Raw genomic sequence first — 23,178 nt, 5'->3', positions numbered from 1 at the left:
GGATGAGGAAATGGTGTGTGTGTGTGTGTGTGTGTGTGTGTGTGTGTGTGTGTGTGTGTGTGTGTGATGTTATGTGGCTGCTGGTAATCACTGTAAAGAACAGCAGAGTGGGAGAGAGAAATAGGGACAAGCAGCGTGGTATGTGGGGAACAGCACGTCTTTTTACGTGCATTCTGGGAAATTGACCTTTCCAGCCCTGTTTTTGCAACTCCGGCTGCGACTCCTCCATCAATCCACCAGCAGTTTACAAGGATTGCTCTGCCCAGGCAGCTTAGAGGGTGATGATTTCTTTCCCAAAAGCTTCGGGCTAGGTGGACTAGAATTCTTTGGGCTGTTGTTCTATGCTTGTCTAACTAAAAGCTCAGTGGCTAGCTAGGGTCGCCCATCCCCAGCAGCTCTGCAAAACACTGCATTATTGGGTGGGGGGCGGGGCGGACACTGCTCAGATCCTCTCAGTGAACCCCTTAGAGAGATATCCCTTCCTTCCTCTTTCCCCCCCACCGCTTAGTGGTGTTTCTTGGCCCTCCCTCATGGCAGGGCCTCCGCCCTGTTTTGGCTTCAGGGGCTATTTCATCACTCCACTGTTTATAGCCTTTGCAAGGAATCTGGGATGATTTAAATGAAGCCTGGCTGACACTAGCCTTCAGCAAACACCCCTCCCAAAGCAGCTTTGTCACACACACACACACACACACACACACACACACCCTTGCCCCCCTGGTGACAACCCCTTAAATCGCCTCCCATTAGCAAATGGGAGTTAATAAAGACCACTGCTTTCCTGTTCTGCAAGGAATGGCCCGTGGAGGGGAAGTGACAGCTGCCTGCCCAGAACCTAGTCCTCTCTGGAGCAGTGGTTCCTGCTTGTTGGCCCTCTTCCCCGCGATGACATCTCAGCTCTGTAACTCATAGGCCTCCCGAGTCCCCAAAGCGGGGTTTCTCCTTTTCCCACTCCCCTGACTTCCTGCCGTCCACTGTAGAGTCCCGCCCTTGGGGACTCTGATTGGCCTATATCTGGAAGGTTTCGGCAGCTTGCCACGTTAGCCTCTCTCACTTTTAATGAGAACATAATCCAAAGCATTTGTGGGGCTCCCCCGGAGCCAAGCCTTTTGTAAGTACAAACTCAGTGTGTTTATGCCTCATTGGGCTTGTTCTAGTTGGAGGCCAGATGAACGTACAGACGCGGAGGCTGAGGAAAGCCTGGAGGAAGAGAGTTGGGACTGGTGAGGAGATGAACGGAAATTAGACGGAACCAGGACACACCCTTGGTGCTGAGCCAGAGGTGCTCCCCTGGGGCAAGGGAAGAGTTTTCCTTTGGTCTCCCCATTTCCCCAGCTTTCTGGGGGGCATGCTGGCTTAGTGTTGGGGCTATTAGCTCTCAGAAGGGGACTTAGATGTCGCTGCTACCCCGTTACAAAGACCCAAGGATAGCGGTGGCTCCTCAGTGCCCAGGGATCTGGAGGTAGACCCCAGGGCACATCCGGCAGCTACAGACTTGCACATGAGAGCTGGGATGAGACCCTTCCACCCAGGCCTGCCCTCTGTTTACTCATCAGACTTCTTGGGCACTGGTGTCACCTCCTTCAGGTCCATCTACCCTGGGCTAGTGCTGCAGTAGGTGTCAGTAAAGGTAGCTTGCAGGCTCTTGGTGAAGGCCTGAACAGGTCTCTGCTGTTTTGATCACGAGCTCGTCTCAATTAGAAAACAAATGGGGATTAAGCAGGAAAAATATGGTTTTAATCTGTTTTATTCTTGGTGTTCTCTACGGCCAAGGGAGTGTTGAAATATGGGGTTCACAAGAGCTTAAGGCAGCAGAGACACATGGGGGTGGGGGGGTGGGGGTAAGGGTTTCAGGCTTGAACTGCTAGGAAATGGAAGGTGAGGAAGAGCAGCCTGGAGAGTCAGCCCAGGGAGCTTAGCTGGGCCTCCCTCCCTTCCACAGAGCTATCGAGACACAGGATAAGACAGTCTCTTCTGAACACTGGAAGGATCCCTGCTTGGGAGAGGTGTGGCAGGGTGGAAGGGTTGGGGGCGGGGGGGGGGGCATGAGGTTGAGTGACATTTAGGACTTTGGACTCGCCCAAAGTTATGGTGACATCGCTGTAAAACGTAAAGGTTGCCAGGTTTCTGGAACAGCAAGGAGAACCTTGATCTCATAGGACAGAGGGACAGAGGAGGTGTCTGCAGTCAGGCTAACCCTCTAGGAAGGAGTCGCCTCCCATGGCAAGCACACATGTGCTTTCTCCTTTCCCTCATGCCGCTTTCAGCATCAGGAACAGGTTGGGCTGGGCTTGAAAGAGGACACTGGACTAGACTCCATGTGTCTAGATCTAAAAACTTTTGTGAGGTCCCTCGGGGAGGACACCTAGGACAGCATGATGCCCGGGGAATCACAGAGGGGCAGATGTCTAAGGCTCTGGGAACCAGTCACGGCCTCCTTTGTCCCAAAATCCACAAGGGATCTGGGCCAGGACCACAGAGGGCTTTTAGCTAGAGAAGATGTGGCCAGGTGCTGCTCCTTGTGGCCCACATTGCAGGCCACGTGCTGGGGGGGAAAAAAAGGAAAACCATCAAACAGCCTCTAAAGGCCAGGGTTGCGAGCCAACCTCAGAAGCTTCTAGCAAACACTGCAGGTTGAAAGGGCCTCTGTTCTGCTGGTACCTGAGGGTGTAATCTCCAACTTCAAGGACAGAAGGAAAAGCCAGAAAGGAGGAATTCCTTGTTTTTAAGCTTCTGCTTTCAAGAGCCAGAGAGAACATTGCACCAATAGGTGCGTGTCTTGGCACCTGGTTGCAATCGCTGCTGACTTTCTTGGGGTCGAACCTGGTTCAACTTTTCCCTTTGTGGGTAGAAAACAGCCTGGACATGCTAACCAGCTGCTAACTCAGCCACCAGCACTGACACTGGCTTTTTTCCCCTCCCCGATAGACCAGGAAATGTATGATTGATTCATCCCTTTTTCCCACCCCTGAGACCACGTTCTTCCACAGAAGGGAGAGATTCGAGGAACTGAATAAAAGGTCTTTCTTTGGGCACTCCAAGGGACATATTTTGATGATTATCTTCAGCCAAGTTCAGAGTGGATTTTCCAAACAGCCAATTGGGAAGAGGAAAAAAAAAAAAATAAAGATCTGGAGAGCCTTCATAGGAGCCAATGGTATATTTAAAGTTTCAGGACAGCTATAGTTTAAGGTTGGGGAATGCTATAATTAAGGTCTCAGGGTTGTTTTTCATCAAAAGCCCTCCTGCTACTGCCCCCTTTCCATGGCTTTGTGGGTTCCTCTGAAGCCTGGTGGGAATCTTCTGTCCACTTAGCTCCAAGGAAGCCAGGTCTGTCATTCAGATCTGTCAGCTCAGTGGGTTAGCGCTGAGAGCCTCCGGACTCCCATGGTTGACTCTTTCAACTCCTTTCCTTTGTGGTGTCCTCCCTTACCCTCATTTGTGGCTGGTGTTTATGTCCCTTCTGTCTTCCTCCCTCTGCAACCACTTGCTGTGTGCTTGGTGACTGTAGAAGTGGAGAGGTCCTTCTCGCTTTATCCTAAGCCTTTCCTTGTCTAAACAATATACTCCCCTCTTTCTTGTTACCCCACTACTGGCATTTTGGGTCACGCAGATATTCACTGAAATCCTAACCCTAACCTAGCCTAACCTAACTCCAGGCCCCTGATAGCCCCAAATGCCTCCCTCATTTCTAAGTACTTTCTCAGTGGTTGATATCACTTCTCTTTGAGAGAGAACTAGGGCTTTTCAACCCACGCTGCAGCCACCCCTATTGCACCCACACTGGTTTCTTAGGTATAAGCAGCTTCTCCTCCACTCCTTGGAGCCCCGAGAATTTTGTGGGTTGGGAGAGCCGGGAGCCGGCAGCCTGCTTCATTCTTGTTGTCTTTCTGGTCTATGAAATGCTACCATTTCCCACTTCTCAAGGTCCCTGCTGCCTTTCCAATGACACTCTCTATCTCAGAGGCTCTCTGTGTCCTGTGTAAGACAGTGGGGGTGGCCTCTGTGGACCAGGGACTCCGTGAACGCGGCAAGGAAGAGGTGAGTAGCCTGAAGCGTGGTCCAATGGAGATTAAGGGCAGCAGCCACTTTGGGCAGTTGTTGTTTTCCTAGCCCGAAGCCAATCTCAGCTGTCATCCATTACCACATCCCAACCCCCATGACCCTCAGGACCAATTTCCAACTTCCAAGAAATCCTTTTTACAAAGTGTGTCCACAGACCATGGTTCCAAAACATCCTTTGTGGGGAGGGGAAAAAGTCTTGAGGGGAAAAAGACGGGCATTTAAATGCATGTTTGGTTCTGTGTTTCTCAGGCTGACTTGACCTCAGAACTTCCGGCCAATCTGGAAAAGCACACATTGGTTGATCCTATGGAACAGGCATTCAGAATGCTGTTCTGAGTAATAGCAGCACTGGACTGAGTTATTCCTTCATCTTCCCCTGCTACGTGTGTGAAGGCAGCAACATGTATGTGAAGGCAGCAACGTGTATGTGAAGGCAGCAACATGTGTGTGAAGGCAGCAACATGTATGTGAGGGCAGCAGCATGCATGTGAAGGCATCAACATGTATGTGAAGGCATCAACATGTATGTGAAGGCATCAACATGTATGTGAAGGCTTCACATGTATGTGAAGGCAGCAGCACTGAGCTTGAAACTTTTTCCTTAAAACCTGCAGGTCTCAGGCTCCACGTTGGCTGCAGCTAGTCCTGGCTGCTTTCTGGAGCATCGTTGCCATTTCTCCCACAAATGGTCTCCAGCCCCATGCTTTTCCACACCTCCACCACATTAAGCCTGTACACCTTCTCTCCACCAGCCCACCACCCATCCTGAGTCCCAACCTCAGCTTTGGGCAGGGTGAGAGAGACCTTAGCTCTCTCCTGGACAGGCTGTCTGTGCTCAGCCTTCCCCACCCCAGGATGCAGGCGGTCCTAAAAGACCTACAACACTGAACTCCAACTCCTGTATCTCTCACTGGCCCCCTTAAGACATTTGCGTCTCATTCAAGCACAAGAGAACAGATGTGGGAGGGGACCCACGTACATTTAGAGGGTATCAGTGTTCAGTTAACCATATGCAAGTGAGTATCCTCACTGATAAAATGTCCCTTCTAGGAACTTTCCTAAGAGGATAACTATTTAACTAGCAAAAATGCCTGGAGTTGATGCCACACATCATAACGAACCTGTGTGGAACTGTGGTGCCCTCAATATCCATGAATAAGACATTAAACTATTGTAAAATTATACTATGAGACATTAAAAACCATTTTAAAATGTAGGTTTATGTTTATTGCCTCAGGAAAACTTATGCATGCTTTTGAAAAATTCTTTAGAAATATTTTAAAGCTAAAGATTGAGCACAAGTTCTACACTGGGTCTACACTTCCATTGTCTTTCGTTAATATAACAAACTACATATAGGGCTCTTGAGATGGCTCCGTGGGTAAAGGTGCTTGCTGCCAATCCAATCCTGATGACCCGAGTTCAACCTCTGGATCCGGCATGATGAAAGGAAAGAAGTAACTCCCAGAAGTTGCCCTCTGACCTCTGCATGTGAGCTGTAGTATGCATACGCTAAAACCCACTGCCAACCCCGCCCCCCCCCCCCAAATAAAGGATACAATGTAAATATAATATCAAGGGAGAGCAGCTTCTTATCCTTGTTGGGGAAAGGTGGATGTGTACATGTAAGAGGTTATGGGATCTGTCCAGCTCTGTCCTGCTATCTGTCCACTCTCAGGTGTGGGATTTCATAAATGCTCTTTTTTCCTCCTTTCTGAAGTATGTGAAAATTTGAAATAACATCCTGGGCAAGCTTATGTGCAAGTGTTACAGGTGCTTCTCCACACCTCTGACTGGGTCTCCTACTCTCTTCCTCCAGCCCCTTGTTCCTTCTCCTTCCCTTTGTCTCTTCAGGCCCAACTTCATGCCTCACCCTGAGAACGTACTTCCTTTCTCCTGAGACTCTCACACCTGAGGTCCCTGCGCCTCTAGCTTCAGTCTCCCCCCCCCCCCCCCGCGCAACCCCTCCCCCCCCACAGCCCAGCTCCCTCACGGCCTACTAAGCTTCTCAACTCTGATCACCACCAGCGCTATGGATCACGTCCTCCTCTCGCTTTCTATGCCTAGTCCTTTGCCTGTGTTCTAAACCATGGCTCTTGGGTCCGTCATAAGCTCCCCCCCCCTCCCCTCGCCCCTCTAAAAGTAGAGATTTCCCAACACAGGATAAAGTTCTAAGAGGATGAACCTATTAAGAGGTGTCAAACGTGCCTTTTTTTTTTCCTGACAAGCCCTTCAAGTTCTCCAAGGACAGTAGGAGACATCAGGGCATGAGGCTGCCCTGGCGCATGCCACCGCCCCCTCCCCCTCTCCCCCTTCTCCCCCCTCCCCCTCCTTCCCCCCTCCCCCTCCTCCCCCCTCCTCCCCAGCTTCTCAGCAAGTCCTCAGCTCTAGGCAAATCTCTCTACCCGCCAGCATACTTCCTGAAGGACCCATGGCTCAGACTCTCTGGAACTACTCCCAGCCTCTCCCGAGCCACCTGATCCAAGTCACCCCGCCCTTGACTCACAGCTGAAGCCCTTTCTGAACACATATTCCCTAGCTCTTTGGGTCTCCTACCGAGGCCACTGTCCGTGTCACCCCTTCGTTTTTCTCCACCGTCAGTCCTGGTTATCCAGCTCTGTCCTTGGGTGTGCACGCTTCACGTCTGCCTCACAGGTGGCAAAGCTGCTTCCCTTTCCGCTGCCAAGCCTCATCTCCTGATTAGCTGTCTGGAAGGGGTAGGGTGACATCCCATAATAACCAGCTAGCTGTCCCACTTGAGTTCAGAGGGCAGTGAAGGCACTTTCCCCGAACTGTGAACAAAGGTCTGCAGTCTCCAATAGAGATGTTGACATTACTGGAAACACCAGCCAGGACCTTAGGGACCTGTATCTGGCACCATCATTCTTGGTCCATTTGGGAAGGTGCCCAGTGAGACCCTAGGAGTTCACACTCAAGGCGATGGAGGATCAAAAAAAACAAAACAAACAAACAAACAAAAACAGACAAGAAGATACCATCACATACTCTCTCCTTGACACCTCTTTTGAACACTGGCCACTTGTAGCCTCTTTTATAATTACGGGGTTCACACCTTGTGCCCTAGCAAAAAGCAAAGTCCCTTGAGAGAAGGCGGTATCTAAACTGTCCTTTGTATCTTTCTTGGACACTGGGCTCAAGACTACAAGAACGCTGGCATCTTACATCTGGTTGATACATGTTCACTAAATAGAAGCACTTATTTTTTATCAACTTCCTGGGCTCGGTTCTAAGGATACCATGGTGTGACTCTTGATGAAAAAGGTCTGAGCCCAGTATGTGTTGTTAGTGCTCTTGAGTGCCAGGTAATGGACAGACAAAAATGCTTATGAAACCCCAATTAAAAAAAAAAAATATATATATATATATATTTATTATGCATGCAGTATTCTACCTGCATGTACACCTGCACACCAGAAGAGGGCACCAAATCTCATTATGGATGGTTGTGAGCCATCATGTGGTTGCCGAGAATTGAACTCAGGACTTTTGAAAGAGCAGCCAGTGCTCTTAACCTGTGAGCCATCTCTCTGGCCTGAAACCCCAAATTCTTAAACCTCTCTGGGGCATCATACAGGCTGCTTGAGGGGACTGAGGCTATGGGATGCGTAATAAAGCTGGCATGTGCCAGACTTGGATGACCTCAATACACACGCATGCACGCATGAGGCACAACATAATTCAATGCAGGTGGAATGCATGCAAGACTTCAGTGCCCATCATGTCACTCCGGGTGCCAATTCTAACACCCAGACCAGCTGTGCATCTCCATGGAAACTGCCAAGCTGTCCACCAGCGCCCGCTGCAAAGCAACGTGTTTTTTCCTCTCTCACAAATTAGCTCTGAGATATGAGTCTTCTGACCTTAAAGTTACCCTGGATGGACAGCAGGGTAACAGTTCTTGACGGTTCGGAGCTGATCCAAGTTCCTGTAACCTCTGAGGATCCTGAATCGGTTGGTGGCTCTTTTCACCTTCATGCCATTAGCCCCTTGTTTTTGACCCTTGTCTGATTTTTGGGCCCGGAGTTCTGGGGCTGGAGAGTGTGGCCTGCTGCCTCATGGATGAACATATCCTTTTGCAAGGCAAGCTAAGGAGTGGCCTTCTCCATAATTCGAATGGTTTCTTGGTCTTTTGGCCAAAATCAAATATCAAGCACAGAGCTGAATTTTTGTTTTACTAATTTATTTTTATTTTATACGTGTAGGCAAAATAGCCCACACGTAGGTCTGTGTACCATGTCTGTGCTTGGTGCACGCAGAGGCCAGAAGAGGCCATCATATCCCCTGGAACCGGAGTTATAGACCAGCTGTGAGGCACCATGTGGGTGCTAGGACTCAAACCCCAGTACTTTGGAAGAGCTACCAGCATTTTAAATCACTGAACCACCTCTCCAGCTCCAGGGGCTGTGGGATTTTTGTTTGTTTGTTTGTTTGTTTGTTTTGCCACCTTCTTTCCTCCTTGCCTGCCCTTGCTCTGTGTCCCAGGATCCTCTCTGTGTTTTCGGGAATGACTTGCTCCTTTTGTACTGGGGAATGGTAGAGCCTGGCTCTGGCCTGTCCGCATAGACAGGCCACTGACCACACCGTCTCTCGGGGACTGAGACACACGCCTGCTTTCCGCCACCTTTTGCCACATCACTTCTGTTCACCGAGTGGTCCTGGCGCCCACTGCTCCCTCCTGGTCCTCAGGGAACGAACACTCAGAAGGGAAAAGGGCCCAGAGATGGAAATGAGAGAAACAGGACTGGACAGCACATCTGAGTAGCAAATTTGGCATCTCCCAAGTTCCAAGTTTCCGCCTTTACAGCCAAACAGGCTGCTTCGGGAGGCTCCGGCAGTGCTTTCCTGTCAAGCTCCTGTCATAGGTGGCTGTTAATGGTTCACAAGTCAGTGAAAAACTCTGAGGTGGGCTTGTCACCAAGAGGCTGGTGGTAGCTGTCTGATCCTAGGCTTATATGTGAGAGACACCAGGTGCCAGCTTACATAAAAAGGCATGGCTACCTGGGAGGCCTGGCCAGCCACTGTCAGGCAAGAGTTCACACACACACACACACACACACACACACACACACACTCAGCAGAAACATCTTGGCTGCCAAGAACCAGGTCCTGACACTGGGGTGCTCAACGGGTCTGTTTTCTGGCTTAAGTACTATCCCCAGCAATGATCCCTCCCTCCGCAAAACATCACATCACTGTGCGTGCTTTGAGCAGGGGACTATGGGTTGTTTTTTTTTTTTTTGCCAGCATATGTAATTGGAAGATTGGTGGGGCCTTGGAGGAGCCAGAAAAACCAGCCTCCCTTGGGGATGGGCCTCTTTGGAAAGTGAGCTACCCCAACGCCATCCCTAATCTGAAAGGCAACATGCTTTTTCCACTCCAGTGAGGAAAAGTTTCACTCTGAAGATCCCAAAGACCAGCCATTTGCTGTTTTGGTCTCCATTGCCCTTTCCATCATACGTGGTAGGGTGCTGGGGAATAGAGGCATGCTGGGAGTCAATCATTTTCTCCCCTGGAGAAAAGCTCTGCACCCCTTGAGGTCCTGGAGTGTCGCAGGAAATCACTGAGGGTTTCTAAGGAGCTACCCGAAGCCTGTAGGGGGACGTTATCCTGGAGTCTGAGGAGGCAGGATGGGAGCAAAGGGTGAGCAGGCCGGGCCTACAATTGCTGCAGTGCTTTCCTGGGGACCTCCTAAGAAGTATTCATTGACCCTAGCTAGCTCTTTCATCCTCAGCACAGGCTTTCAGCCCTACTTCTGCCTTTGTTTCTTTGTCTTATTTTGTTTTGGTTTTTGGAGATGGGGTTTCTCTGAGTAGTCTTGGCTGTCCTAGACTTGCTTTGTAGACCAAGCTCACAAGAGAACCCACCTGCCTCTGCCTCCCTGAGTGCTGGGATCACAGGTGTGTGTGTCGCCTTGCCTGGCTACCTTTGTGTGTGTGTGCGTGCATGTGTGTGTCTGTGTCTCTCTGTGTGCATGTCTGTGTGTGTGTGTGCATGTGTGCGTGTGCATGTGTGCATGTGTGTGTGTGCGCGCGTGCGTGTCTGTGTGTGCAATGGGAAATTGTCAAAAGCACTCTGAGAAGCGAGGCATCCTCGCATCCTCGGCAGGGTTCAGGGCAGCCTGTGGCCCTGTAGGCTCTAATGAGTGAGATGTGTCCTCAGAACTTTCAGAAAATGGCCTGTGCCCAGACTACAAATGGGAAGAGAGAGGGGATACATCCAGGGGATGCAGCAGCTAGGAGTGGGGGGGGGGGGGGCGGGCGGGCGGTTCCCATGGGCGAGGCTCCTCTTCATCTGCCAAGGGAACTCCCCAGGGCTGGTTTTAACTGCTTGGCTCACTCTGGTCCCTCTTAGACCTCATGAAGCCATCAGAAAACATGGGCTGAAGGTGCCAGAGGAATGGCATCCATTTTTTCTGAACTGGAAGTTAGGGTCCTGGGCTTTAGACCCTTGGGCCAGCAATGAGTTGTAACAAGCTGCTATTTCATGGTACTAGCTACAAAATTCTTGGGGCTCGATGCAAAAATGAAAGAGGGGGAGGGGGAAATCCCCATTTGAAAAAAATTATGAGTGGCTCCTTAAACCAAGTGTGGGTCCCATGGGGGTGCTGGACATGTGGCACATTCAGAGCCAACCCTACTCTCTGGGCCACCATTTACTCTACTCCACAATGCAGAGACTGAAACGGATGCACTAGAGATTTGTCCAGGATGCCCTTTCCTCACTGGAATACCGGAGAGACAAGCCACCACTGCTTCAGTTGACACAGGCTTGAGAGATGGGACCTGGCCTGTCACAAATGTACCTTCTCAGCAACACTGAGAATGTAGTTTTGGAGCCCTGAACATCATCCCAAAGGTCCTCTTAGGGAGAGAGAGGTGGTGATGTTCTCACTGTAGGAACCCAAGCATCCCCTGGGCTGCTAGAAGATTATCAAAAGGAGAGAAGGGGGAAGGTGTGGGGCGGGGTGGGGGGTGGGGCACCCAAACCTCAGGACTCCTCCAAAGCCTGCTTCTGGAAAGGAGCTCTCCAGGACCCAGGAGGGGCAGCCAGGCATTAAGAAGGGTTTTTACTTCCGTTCCAAGTCTCTCTGGCTCTTAGGGCTTGTTTGGTTGCTCTGTCCCCAGGTCAGAGGTCAGGGAGGGTCAGACAGGGTTCAGATGTCAGAAAGGCCAGGACTCAGTTGGGGCTCTGACTGGCACTATTGTCCTCAGGGGACGTGTTGGTGGGAGAGAGCTGCTTACGCCTGGATGGAGTCTGCAGGAGCCTCTGGAATGGGACTTCAGCTTGGTTCTACACCAAGCATCTCCCTGTGCTCACTGGGGAACCGGATCAGAATCCTCTCTGGACTTTAAATTTGTTTTGAGTGGTGAGCAATGGCGGTGAGGGCAGCATTGCAAGGGCCATGTGTGATGGTTCACTCTCCTTCTCTTCTCTTTCTTGGTACTTTAGGGCTTTTCTTGTCCCCCTCCCACCCCACCCCCACCCCATCCCCCTACCTCTTCAGGAATAGTAAAAAAGACATGGACCCCATCCTGGAATATCTTCCCCGGCTCTGGGGACTCTCAGAACTCCTGCAGCCCAGGTGCCAGGATGCCCTGGCCCGTGTCTGGGAGGAAAGATGGGTGATCTCTATGCTTCTAGAGAGTCTGCTTACCTTTCATGGTCCCTTCTGCGTCGGCCTCTGCAGGGCCCCTGCGGCGCTCGAGTAGCCTTGGGTGGAGCGGGAAGCTGGGGTCCTCCCCAGGCACCGACCGCCGCTCCTAGGAGCGTCCCGCGGGTCTGGGGCTCGCGTGGGCACACATGCGGCTCTGTACCTTTGCTCAGGCGGGGTGGCCGGAGGGGAATCCAGGGGCTCACAGGCTGGGGCCGCCGAGCTGCCAGCCGGAGCCGGGCGAGCTGTGCTGCCCCGCGCCCGCAGTTCTGGCCTCGCGCGCATCCCTCTCTCCGCCTCCCGCCCTCCCTCGTCGTCACCGCTTGGGCCCTGGCCCAGATCAACTTCCTTGATACTTTCAAAACTGCCGCTGCTGCCGGGTCTCTTTGTGCCTGTGGTGTGCGAAGATGGGTGCGCAGGAGGATTCGCTACCCCAGGGGGGATAGCAAGGCTACCATTATGGTGGGCGGGGACCGGGACCCTAGATTTCAGCCCCGCACAATTCAGTTGCCTATCTATAAAGTAGAGGGGCCAAAAGGAGCAAAAATTCTTGGGCACCAGGCTTCTGTCAACTGTTGGTGTTGCTTCGGTCTGTGTTCTCCACATCAGCACACCCCTGCACAGCAAGCCTCCTCTTCCTCTTAGGGCCTTAGTCTTGGTTGACTGTAGTTGACACTTTCTTGTTTGCTATGGTTCTGCCACGCCAAGCTCAGCAATATTGAACTAGTCTGCAAGGGAGAACCCGCTACTTGACACTCTCAAATCCTGCTACATGTGGCTGAGCCACTGGTATAAAGGACACTAGAGGTTGACTCTTGTCGCGTTCCCCTACCATGTGTCATTTTGCATTAAGTGAGCATATCTTAACCACACATTCAGCAGTCACCTACCAACTTGCAGACCCTGGCCTAAGTTCTGGGGGGAGCGGGGGGGGGGAGTGAGGAACACATCACCTGTCAGTAAGGACCGGAAGGCAGCGATTAAATGACAGCACAGAGATGGGCTGGGCATTATGACAGCGAAGAGCAGGAACTCCTGAGTGAGGACAGCCTAGCCCGGCTCTCTTCTTGTGGCTGATGAACGAAGACTGGAGATGGCAACATCAAGATTACCACACCAAGCCAATTTGTGGGGGAGAGCTGGAGCTCATCGCCACCACCTGGGCTTCCCTGACACAGGCTTGGGAGAAATGGTGTTATGTAAATGGCACCCTGGCCCAACACTTTTTGGATATTTCTGTCAGCTTACTACCTCACTCTCATTCTTGGAGAGGGTAGGGGCTCTATTTTTACGTCTAACATCATGTACTCTGTTGCGGGTTTTTTTTGTTTGTTTGTTTTTTTACTGCCCAGAGCTCACAACCTCCCCTAACACTCTGATGGCGAACAGCCCTGCTGCCCACCCCCTGCCCCTGCGTGCCCTCCTCATTTAAGGATGGAACAAAGCACTGAGGATCCAGGATATATAGAGAGAGACAACTGCTATTCAGCCAGCAGACCAGAGAGAGCAAAGCCCAGTTAGTTGCATTCCACTTAGCCTCGCCCTGAGACATCTATAGTTTGCAAAAGTGTCCCCCAACTATGTCAGCAGAAACTCATGATACCTGGAAGGAGGGTGGCCAGGACTTTAAGTCTCCCACAGGATACTGGGTTTCTGAGAGACATGGCCTGCATCAGGGGACTTCTTTAGGAGCGCCAAGCAGACATTCACGTTCATAGACAGAGGCTTCAGCTCGCTGGTCACCTATTCGTTGACTCATCTGACCCCTGTATTAGTTGCTTTCCTTGTTGCTGTGGTGAAACAGTGACAAAGCAGCTTAAAGGAAAAGGAGTTTATTTGGGCTCCTGGGTAGGCTTAGCTACAGTATATTTAGCTTGCTAGTAAGTGGGATTGGTGGGACTTGAACCTGGGCAGCTTAAACTCAATACTTATTAAAGTACAGTGAAAAGTGCTTAGATATCTGTGGACAGAACAGAGCTCTTCAATTCATCCATGTTTTCTGTGGGGGGGGGGGGGCTCACCCTTGTGTGCGGGTGTAGGTACCTCTCTCAGGGCCTTTCTGGCTGTTGTTCTGATCACACAAGTACATCCATCAGCCATCCGTGCTGAGAGCTGATGCTTCTGGTTGCAGATGGACCCCGGGTGAGCACACCAACTCCGAGGGTATAGAAGGTATTTCACTCCTTCCGCAGAAGGTATTCCCGGCAAAGGGCCCTGAGGAGAACTCTTCTTTATGGGGTTAGGAGGATGGCCAACAGCTGGACCCTGGAGATTTGTGTGGTTTAGAGTGACAGAAAGAGGAGACCCCGCAGGAGCAGAGCCTTGCCACAAAGCAAGAGGGAGCACATGGGTCTGATAGAGTCCATGACAGCCTTTGGGTGACCACATTCATCTGCAAGTCCAGGCACTTTCTACCCACAACAAAACAGATGGTCCTGGATCGAATGAAGCGCCTCCCACTGAAGGATGAGGCTACAAGACCATTGGACGAGGGCGAAAGCTTGGAGGCGAGAGCAGAGACATGGGTAAAGGTAGCTAGAGAAGGGTGGGGAGACTACTGGGTACCATCTTCACCTCCAGCTGTGACAGGCAGTGGATGGCCACACACACAGGCCACACCCTTGTTGAAAGTCAAAGGAAGGGGCGTGGTGGTGCACCTCCTTGATCCCAGAACTTGGGAGGCAGAGGCAGGAGGATCACTGAGTGCGAGGCCAAATTCAGGACAGCCAAGGTAACACAGAGAAACCCTGTCTCAAACAAACAAACAAAGTCAAAGGAAATATCCCAAAGCAAAGGTCCTTTGCACAGAAAAATACGACCACTGACGGTTGACGTGCTACAGGTTTATGAAGATGCAGAGACCAGTGTTCCTGACAAATGTTGCCAAACCCTTGCTTTCAAGTCTTCCAAGGAGGTCCACAGACACTGGGTCTCCTTTACTTGAGGCAAAAGCCTTTCCTCACTTTTACTATCTTAATGTTGGGAGTTAGTCAGATGCTATATAATGTAATGGTAAATACTGCCCTTCTCCCCCCATTCCCCCCCAAAAAAATCTGGTTGAAATCAAGACCAGCACACCCTGGTCTTTTTGTGAAACCTTTGCTGTGCCTAATTTAAACTTAATTGGTTAATAAAATAGCTAGAAGCCTATAACTGGGCAGGAGAGAAGTAGGGAGAGCTGAGGTTCCTGGGGCTTGGGGTCAGAGAGGGACCCTGAGACCAGAAGGAGAGGGCAGAAGCAGAGGATGTAGCAGGAGAAGATGGAAGTCACCAGGGGGCAGTTCGGACCATGAGCACGTGGCCATGAGGGCTGGCCTGATGGACCGGAAGCAGCCCAGTTGACAACAACTGTGGCAACAACTTGAGGTATGTAGCTAGGAAATAGCAAAATAACTGAGAGGGTTGACACCTGTCCAGTTATGGTGCCTTAACGCTTTTATAAAACCAAAAGGTCTCTGTCTTGATTATTTGGGAACTAGCTGGGATAGAGAAGCCCTCTGGAGTCCAATATCCCCTACTACAACACCTTAGTTTGGGCTTTATCGCTGTGAAGAGACACCACGACCACGACAACTCTTGTAAAGGGAAACTTTGAACCGGGGATGCCTTACAGTTTCTAAGGTTTAGTCCATTATCATCATGGTGGGAAGCATGGCAGCGTGCAGGCAGACATGGTGCTGGAGAAGGAGCCAAGCATCTGCTGGCAGCAAGGAGGAGACTGTGTGCCACACTGGATGGAGCTTGAGCATAGGAGACCTCAAAGCCCGCCCCACAGTGACATACTTCCTCCAACAAGGCCACACCTACTCTAACAAGGCCACACCTCCTAATAGTGCCACTCCTCATGGACCAAGCATTCAAACACATGAGTCTATGGGAGTTGTTCCTACTCAAACCACCACATCCTGCAAGCTTCCCTGTTCCTCCTCTGCCTCTGTTTACCACCTCCCCAGTGCTCGCCCTTCTCCTGTACACTTCCCACCTTGAACTGAGGGCTGAGGCCTCTGGGAGCATTTCCACTTTTGCTGGTACCTGACAAGGAAGCCTCAATGCTCAGAAGTCTCTCCCTTCTTCCCGATTACCAAACAGAGCAGCGTTTCCACACCCACAGGCTCCTCAGCCTTGTACAATGAACACTGTCGATGGATGCTACTCAGAGTTCTACAGAACCAATAGAACACACATCTAGCTGTCCCCCCTTTACGCTTAGGGAATTGGTCCCCAGGCCCTCAATGGATGCCTAAAATCATAAGCCGTGCAAACCACAGATATACCGTGTTTGTTCCTATATATAGATCTATGATGAAGTTTAACTCATATGTTAGACATAGTAAAAGGCTAACAAGTACAATAAGATGAAATAATTAAAAAGATACTGTGGAGGTTAATCCCAGCACTTGGGAGGCAGAGGCAGATAGATCACTGTGAGTTCAAGGCTAGCCTGGTCTACAAAGTGAGTCCAGGACAGCCAAGGATTCACAGAGAATTTGTGAAACCCTGTCTCGAAAAACAAAACAAAAACAAACAAAGAAAACATACTGTGTTTACAGTTATGTAAGTGTGGTCAGTTGCACTCAAGATATCTGATTGCATTGTGTGTGCACTAACGAATATGTAAAATACACACCACTGATGCACTTGAAGACCTAAGAGTGTTAAAATATCATAATGATCACTAGTCTGTCGGCTAACTAAGATCAAATAATTACAACAATAGTTTAAGTTTCTTGCAGACACATTACACAGCCAAACAAGGAAAAAGAATATAAAATTGTGGCTACCTCCAAAATAAAGTATAAATTGAACACAATTTTGATATTGTATATACTCTTTCAACTGAGAAATGCCACTTTTAAATTCATGTAGATTATTTTATATGCAAGAACAAAAAAAAAAAAAGAGAGAAAAATCTATGTGATTAAAACAATGTATTCTAAACAAAAACCCAAACCAATCAGATGAACAGACTAGGAGGTTCTGATATAGATCTAAGTTTGTTTGAGAAACTTTACATATGTAGAAATGACACATGAACTTGGCATGGATAAGGTGCTGCGATGGTTAATCCCAGCTGCCAACTTGATGAGATATAGATTCGTGTGGTAGGCAGGCGACTGGGTTTGCTTGTAGGGCATTTTCTTCATTAGGTCACTGCAGTATAAAGGTCTGCCCACTGTGGGTAGCATCACTCCCTAGGCTGGATCCTCGACTACATAAAAATAAGAAAGTGAGGCCTCCTCCCCAGTGGCATGGACCCGGGAGGGCCTGGGAGAGGCCAAGGCTGACCAACTCAGCTACCACCCAGGCCCAGATCCAGGGCTTTGAGTTGAGTCCATCCCAACATCTATTCCATCTCCAAGCTGTTGGAACACGTGAAGGATGTTGTCAGTCCTATGGAACCGTAGCTGGAGGATCTCCATGATTCTTGGGCTATGGCAGGATATCTGTGAGGAGTCCCAGTGAGGGTCCAATAGTGATTGGAACCAGACCAATGACTTACTGCAATGAACATTTGCATGTAAAGCTGTTTGGGCAAAAGGATGTGTGGTATGCTGCAACTCCTGATGCTACCACAATGAACAAATATGTGATGGACAGGCGGGGAAAGACAAGACGGAGGAGCAGAGCAGTGTGTGCGTGACTGAAGACTTGACAGTAGTGACGGGTGTGAGAGAAGGTTGTGGTTGATTAAGGGGCAGATCGTTTGGGTTACCCAGTAGGGTCATCAGGATGGTGTGTACCACAGCCTGGAGCTTGCACAGACTTAGCACCGCCCTCCTCCACCCTGCCCCCACCCCCCAATAAGCTGTTTAGCATCAAGACCGCCCTGGCTCTGAACAGCGACAGATGTTTGAGATGAAGAGTGGTCCGTTTACTGGATTGGACTTCTTCAAAAGACCTCCATGGTCATTCTGTCTCCTGGAGGCCATGCTGGTCAGTGGCCCATGTTTCAGTGGAGGACCATGTCGATGCCTGCAGGCTGTCTGCCAAACAGAGACCAGGAGGAAGTCCTGGAGAGTCCTGAAGCTGGAGGCCAAGTGGATGCTCATGGTCCATTCTGTTGCCAGAAGCCACGCGGATGCCTGTGATCTGTGCTCCCGCTGGCTGAAGGGGAATGAAGCCACTTGTGAAGTGTTAATGGATGGCTGCAGATGTGCAGTTGAGAAAGAGGAACAAAAAAGGCTTCTGTGACAATTCCTACCTCCACCTCAACGCCTCTCCTCCCCAAAAAGTGATACCCCAGAGAGGAAACCATTAAGGAAAATTAAAAACAGAAGCAAATAAAAAACCGTCATGGGGATGCTGAGGTGTGGCCCTCCAGAGTTGATGGCTTCTGTCAGGTGAAGCAGGTGGAGAAGGGCTCAGCTTCCCTTGAGGGGTGGCCACTAGGAGTTTGACCATGGCAGTTAGTATATAGACTTCCTTCTTTTTTTTTTTTATTTTCGAGGGAGGAGGTCATGGGGAAGGGAGGACAGACATGGGAGGACTCGGGGGGGGGGGCTGAGTACAATTGGGGTACATAATGTGAGAGTCCCAGATAGTTAATAAAACTATTGTGTTAAATAAAATAGGAATAAAGTGAGTTGAACACGGGCCTTCAGAGCTCTCTGCTTCATGACTGTGGATGTAAAATTGCTTTCAGGCCTATTGCCATGACTTCCTCACCACAATAGACTACACCCTCAAACTATGAGCCAAGACAAGACCTTTCTCCCATAAAGTTGCTTTTGTTGGCATATTTTACCACAGCAAACGGAAAAGTGACAATAGTTTCTCTGACAATAATGTTGCATGTTAGGTTACCAATCCAGGGTAAAATGATGTTAGACCACTACTTCACCCCTCCCTACACACACACACACACACTCATACACACAGCGTCACATTGCAAACATCTCATTCTGGTTAGATACACAGATATAAAAATAACACATTCGAAGTGAAAACTGAGGAGACTGTCTTTGAGCTGAAGGAAGAAGTTCTCGAATAAGACAGGAAGCCCAGAGACTAAAGACAAAGATAAACACGTTAACTTGCACACATATTTGAGAAAGCCTCCACAACCACGGGGGGGGGGGGGGAGGGGGAGAACAAATAAAGGTCAGTTTGCTAGAAAGGGGGTTGTAGATATGGCTCTGGGGTTAAGAGCTCTTGCTGCTCTTCCAGATGACTCAAGTGTGGATCCCAGCCCTGATGCTGAGTAGCTCACAACTACCTAGGACTCCAGTCCCACGGCATCTGACATCTTCTTCCACTGCTGTAGGTACATGACACATACACAAACACGTACAGACAAGTAAATAAAAATTTAAAATAACTTTTAAAAGAAAAAGAACTTAGAACACACAAAGGATTGCTTTGTTTACTTGAAATCTCTCTCTCTCTCTCTCTCTCTCTCTCTCTCTCTCTCTCTCTCTCTGGTTTTTCAAGACAGGCTTTTTCTGTGTAGTCATTGCTGTCCTGGGCTCACTTTGTAAACCAGGCTGGCTTTGAACTCACAGAGATCCACTTGCCTCTGCCTCCCCAAATGTTAGGATTACAGAACCGTAAGGATATCAGTTCTGAGGAATGATTCTCTCCTGGCATAATCAGCAGGATTTCTTCTACTGGAACCTGGAGTAAACAGAACCCAGGAACCTCAGCAGGAGCCCAAAGCCCCGAAGCCTTCCCTCCAGCAGTTCTCTAGGAGCATGTCGAAAGTGCGGCGATGAACAGCCAAAACTATCCCAAGTCTCCCAAGGCCGGCTCCAGTTTTGGGCTCATTCATATATCTCCTCCCAGAGTCGGCTCACGAATCTTTTCAGCTGGCAACAATCAAGCTCCCATATGAGATGGTCCGTCTTCTAGTGAATTAATATCACCTGCTCTCTCACAAAACCGTTCCCCATCCCACACTTGGGATTATAACAAAAACAGGTTTATCTCTCCCTCACAGGGGTAAACTGTATACCGCAGGGAGCAAGAGAGCCTGGCTCAAACAAGGCAGTAGTAGGTGAGGACTGACACCCATGGTTGTTCTCTGACCTCTGCTCAGGTGCCATGCCACACATACAACGACTCATACACACATATGTGAATATGTGTACACACTTCACACACACAGAGATTAACAAACAAAAGAGAACGAGCTGTCTTGAAAAACAAAACAAAAACAAAACAAACAAAAAGAAGAAGAATGAGCTGTCTGCTTTATCTGTCAGCATCTTCACCTTACTGGAAGCAACAAGGGCATCAAGAAACTCCGAGGCACATGAAATGTCATGACTTGTGACACTGCTTAGACCTTTCAGGGTCACATATCAGATATTTACCTTATGATTTATAACAGTAGCAAAATTACAGTTATGATGTAGCAAATGAGGCGGGGGGGCGGTCACCACAACATGAGGAACTGTAGTGAATGGTCACAGCATTAGGAAAGCTGAGAACCACTGCCTTAGACATGCAAAGTTGGATTAAGAGCATGACTGAGTAAAACATATTTAGCTTTACCACGGGTTGCTGGGCAGCCTCGCAGAAGCATAGGTTAGGTCTTCCTGCATATTGACTCAGAGTGATCTCCTCTCATTAGGTGGAAGAAAGCAAGTTGCATATGAGGCAATAAATATATTTATTGTTATCTTATGTGTATGACTGTGTGCATGTATGTATATGTATCATATGTGTGCAGTGCCCAAGAAGGCCAGAAGAGGGAGCTGGATTGCTTGGAACTGGAGTTACAGGCTGTGAGCCATCATGACTGCTGTAAAAACAGCAAGTTCTTGCGATTAACTGATGCACCATCTCTCCAGTGCCCTTAATATTAATTTCTAAAAGGAATAGAAAAAGAACAGCAATCCATTTTCACTTATATATTTGTTTATAAGCACACACGCTACATGTCAATATATGCCTATAAATAAAAACCCACTGCTTTAGAGAGAAGCTGACAATAAGACTGATAAAGAAAGGGAGATTGCTTACTGAGTATGATTGATCTTTTCCTTTAAATCTTTGAGGGAAGGTAGAGCCAGCAACGTCTGCATCTTCGTGTCTTCTGAGCCTGCCCCATGGATCGTCTTACATCAGTATGAGGAGCACAATACTTTTATAACATTACACAAGGATGACCAGAGACTGGGCCCCATGAATCACAAACATGTTTGCTACTGTCCCTCCCACCTGGTCACCTAACCAGGCGCCCTGTTTTAGTCTAAAAGCCACACATACTGGCAAAATTGAGTGTGTTTGGGGTAGGCATGGAGAGAATGAGGTATTTGGCACCTTGTGTGAGAAGGAACATAGGTAAGGTCAGATACAATCTGAGTCTTCAGATGTTTGAAGAGTTGGCTTGTGGAAGGGCACATGTCACACATTGTCTTAGAAATAAGACATAGGGGGCAGTTTCATGGAGAAGACTGCAGGGGCTTCCTTCGGCCAGAGTGAGTAAATTTGGGCTAGAGGTCTTCCGGAGTCTCCTCCTCCCATGTTCTCTGTAAAGAGAACAATATCACACCCTAGCTATGACATGGAGAAGATCAAACAATGTAAAGAGTAAACCAGCAATTTTCAAATTGTGTTTCCAAACTGTGGCTGCACGTACGTGTGTATAAACAATGTGTTAATTAATATATTAATACAAACTACATGCATATTATTATAAATATATTACATATATGTTACATATGTATTCAAATGCTGTGGCAGATGAATTCAATCATAACCTCTGATGGTGAGGACTCAACTATTGGTACTTTTAATATAATTTAATTGATTTTTTTCAAAGACAGGATGTTGAGACTGGCCTCAAGCTTGCTCTGTAGCTGAAAATGACCCTTTTGCCTTTGCCTCCTGAGAGTTGGGATTCCAGGCATGTGGGTCTGGGAATTGTACCATGATCCTCAGATATGCTAGGCAAGCCTCCTTCCCCGGCTGAGCTGGGTCTCTAGTCCTCATTGGCCATTTTTAGAGATAGCAAGGAATTCTGTTGGTTAGCCATTGACTGGCTCCGTAGGAAGGCACAGATGTGAATAATTGGGTCTAGGTGATTGCAGAACAAAAGCTTGATTTGAGGTAAATCTGTGGGTCAATTTTTTAAAAAAGGCTCATTAACTTGGAGATAAAAGCTGGGGATTGAGAATGTATGAAGTGAAATACGGACAGCGTAGCCTGCCCGCAGAAAGAGGAAAGGTAAAGTCTGTTCAAGGAAATTTTCTCTATTTCCAGGTGGGTGATATAAACAATTCTGGATTGATTAGCCGTAGCCTCTTCTCCTGGGAAATCCCAGTTGGGAAGATGAGAAGGACCAACTGATGAGATGTTTCTAGACCTCAGGGATGCCCAGAAAAGATGCTGAGGGAACTTCTTCCCTAACCCTTGGCAGATGCAACTATTTACAGTTTTATTATCCATGATGTTGTCACATGATGACATCACATGATGACAACATGGTGATTGACTTAAGGTACCCTTAAATAGCTACTGCCCAAAGAGGGATTCTTCGTGTGGGTGGGTCCTGGAACTCTGATCATGCTCCTGTCTACTTTGTTTTGTTAGTGACTGAAGCTGCCTGGTTGCATGCTGAGCTACTGTAGTCTGTGCCCATGACCTCCAAAAGGGAGGGGGCTGCCCAACAAAGAAACATTACAAGGACACCAATGGCAGGGCTGTGGGATGTATAAGAAGGGCACCAGGCAGAAAGTCAGATACAAAGACATTTGGGCAGCCAGAGATGCTGAGCAAAGCTTAAAGAGAAAAACAGATCAGATCTCCACAAAACTCTTTACTTATTCCAGCACTCTCCCCCATTACCGCAGAGGAAAGAGACCAAGCTGAAGCCCTCAGTTACAGCTGTGCACCAGCACGATGGGAGAGTGGTGAGAGACAGAACCCCAGCTGACAAGCGGATGACTCTGTGAATCAGCCTATGACTCAGCATCTAGCTCAATGCAAACGTGGAGTACTTAAGGCAGGAAGTGGGTGGTCCTGTTTCCGCTCTGAGTGGTTGGATCACCCCTGGCATTGGCAGAGCTGGGCTTTGGTGTTTCAAGAGTGGCAAAATCAGAAGGTCAAAGCCTGGAAGGGTCTGCAGATAACCACAAGCATGGAGCTTCCAGGCCCAGGCCTCTGAGGGAAGCAGACAGAGTTGCCTTCAACCGTCAGATGGCCTTTGGGAGATATACGTAGGACAGAACTGGGCTCAGGGCCAGCCCTTACAGGATCTAGGGAGCTTCAGCAAAGATGCCTTTCCTAAAGAACTAATTGCTTGCAAGGGAGGTAACCAGTTCCCAGGTCGGAGGCATCCAAAATAGAGGCAGGAGAGCACCTGTTGGGGATGCTGAGACACAAGTAACAAGGGGATCTTGTGTGAGGCTCAGACCAGTAGTCTTCTGCAATTTTCCTAGAATACTGGAAATCCAGGCTTGGGGAGATGAAGCAGTTGGTAAAATACGAGCCTGAGA

The 23,178-nt window shown here is 49.1% G+C and overlaps 1 protein-coding gene across 1 annotated transcript in view; it reads right to left on the bottom strand.

Moving 5' to 3' along the window:
• The window catches only part of SCARA3 (scavenger receptor class A member 3), a 36,338-nt gene extending 24,304 nt beyond the window's left edge, over nt 1-12,034 (bottom strand). Inside the window, exon 1 of the mRNA XM_084767005.1 lies at nt 11,741-12,034. Within this exon, the coding sequence (XP_084623131.1) occupies nt 11,741-11,747 (7 nt within the window). The 5' untranslated portion in view covers nt 11,748-12,034. The remainder of the gene's footprint in view (nt 1-11,740) is intronic.
• Between the last annotated feature and the right edge of the window lie 11,144 nt (nt 12,035-23,178).

The sequence above is a fragment of the Acomys minous genome, assembly GCF_964271855.1.
Source record: "Acomys minous genome assembly, chromosome: 18".
Taxonomy (NCBI): domain Eukaryota; kingdom Metazoa; phylum Chordata; class Mammalia; order Rodentia; family Muridae; genus Acomys; species Acomys minous.
Note: the sequence above shows the minus strand (reverse complement) of the source record. Positions and strands in the feature narration are given on the sequence as shown.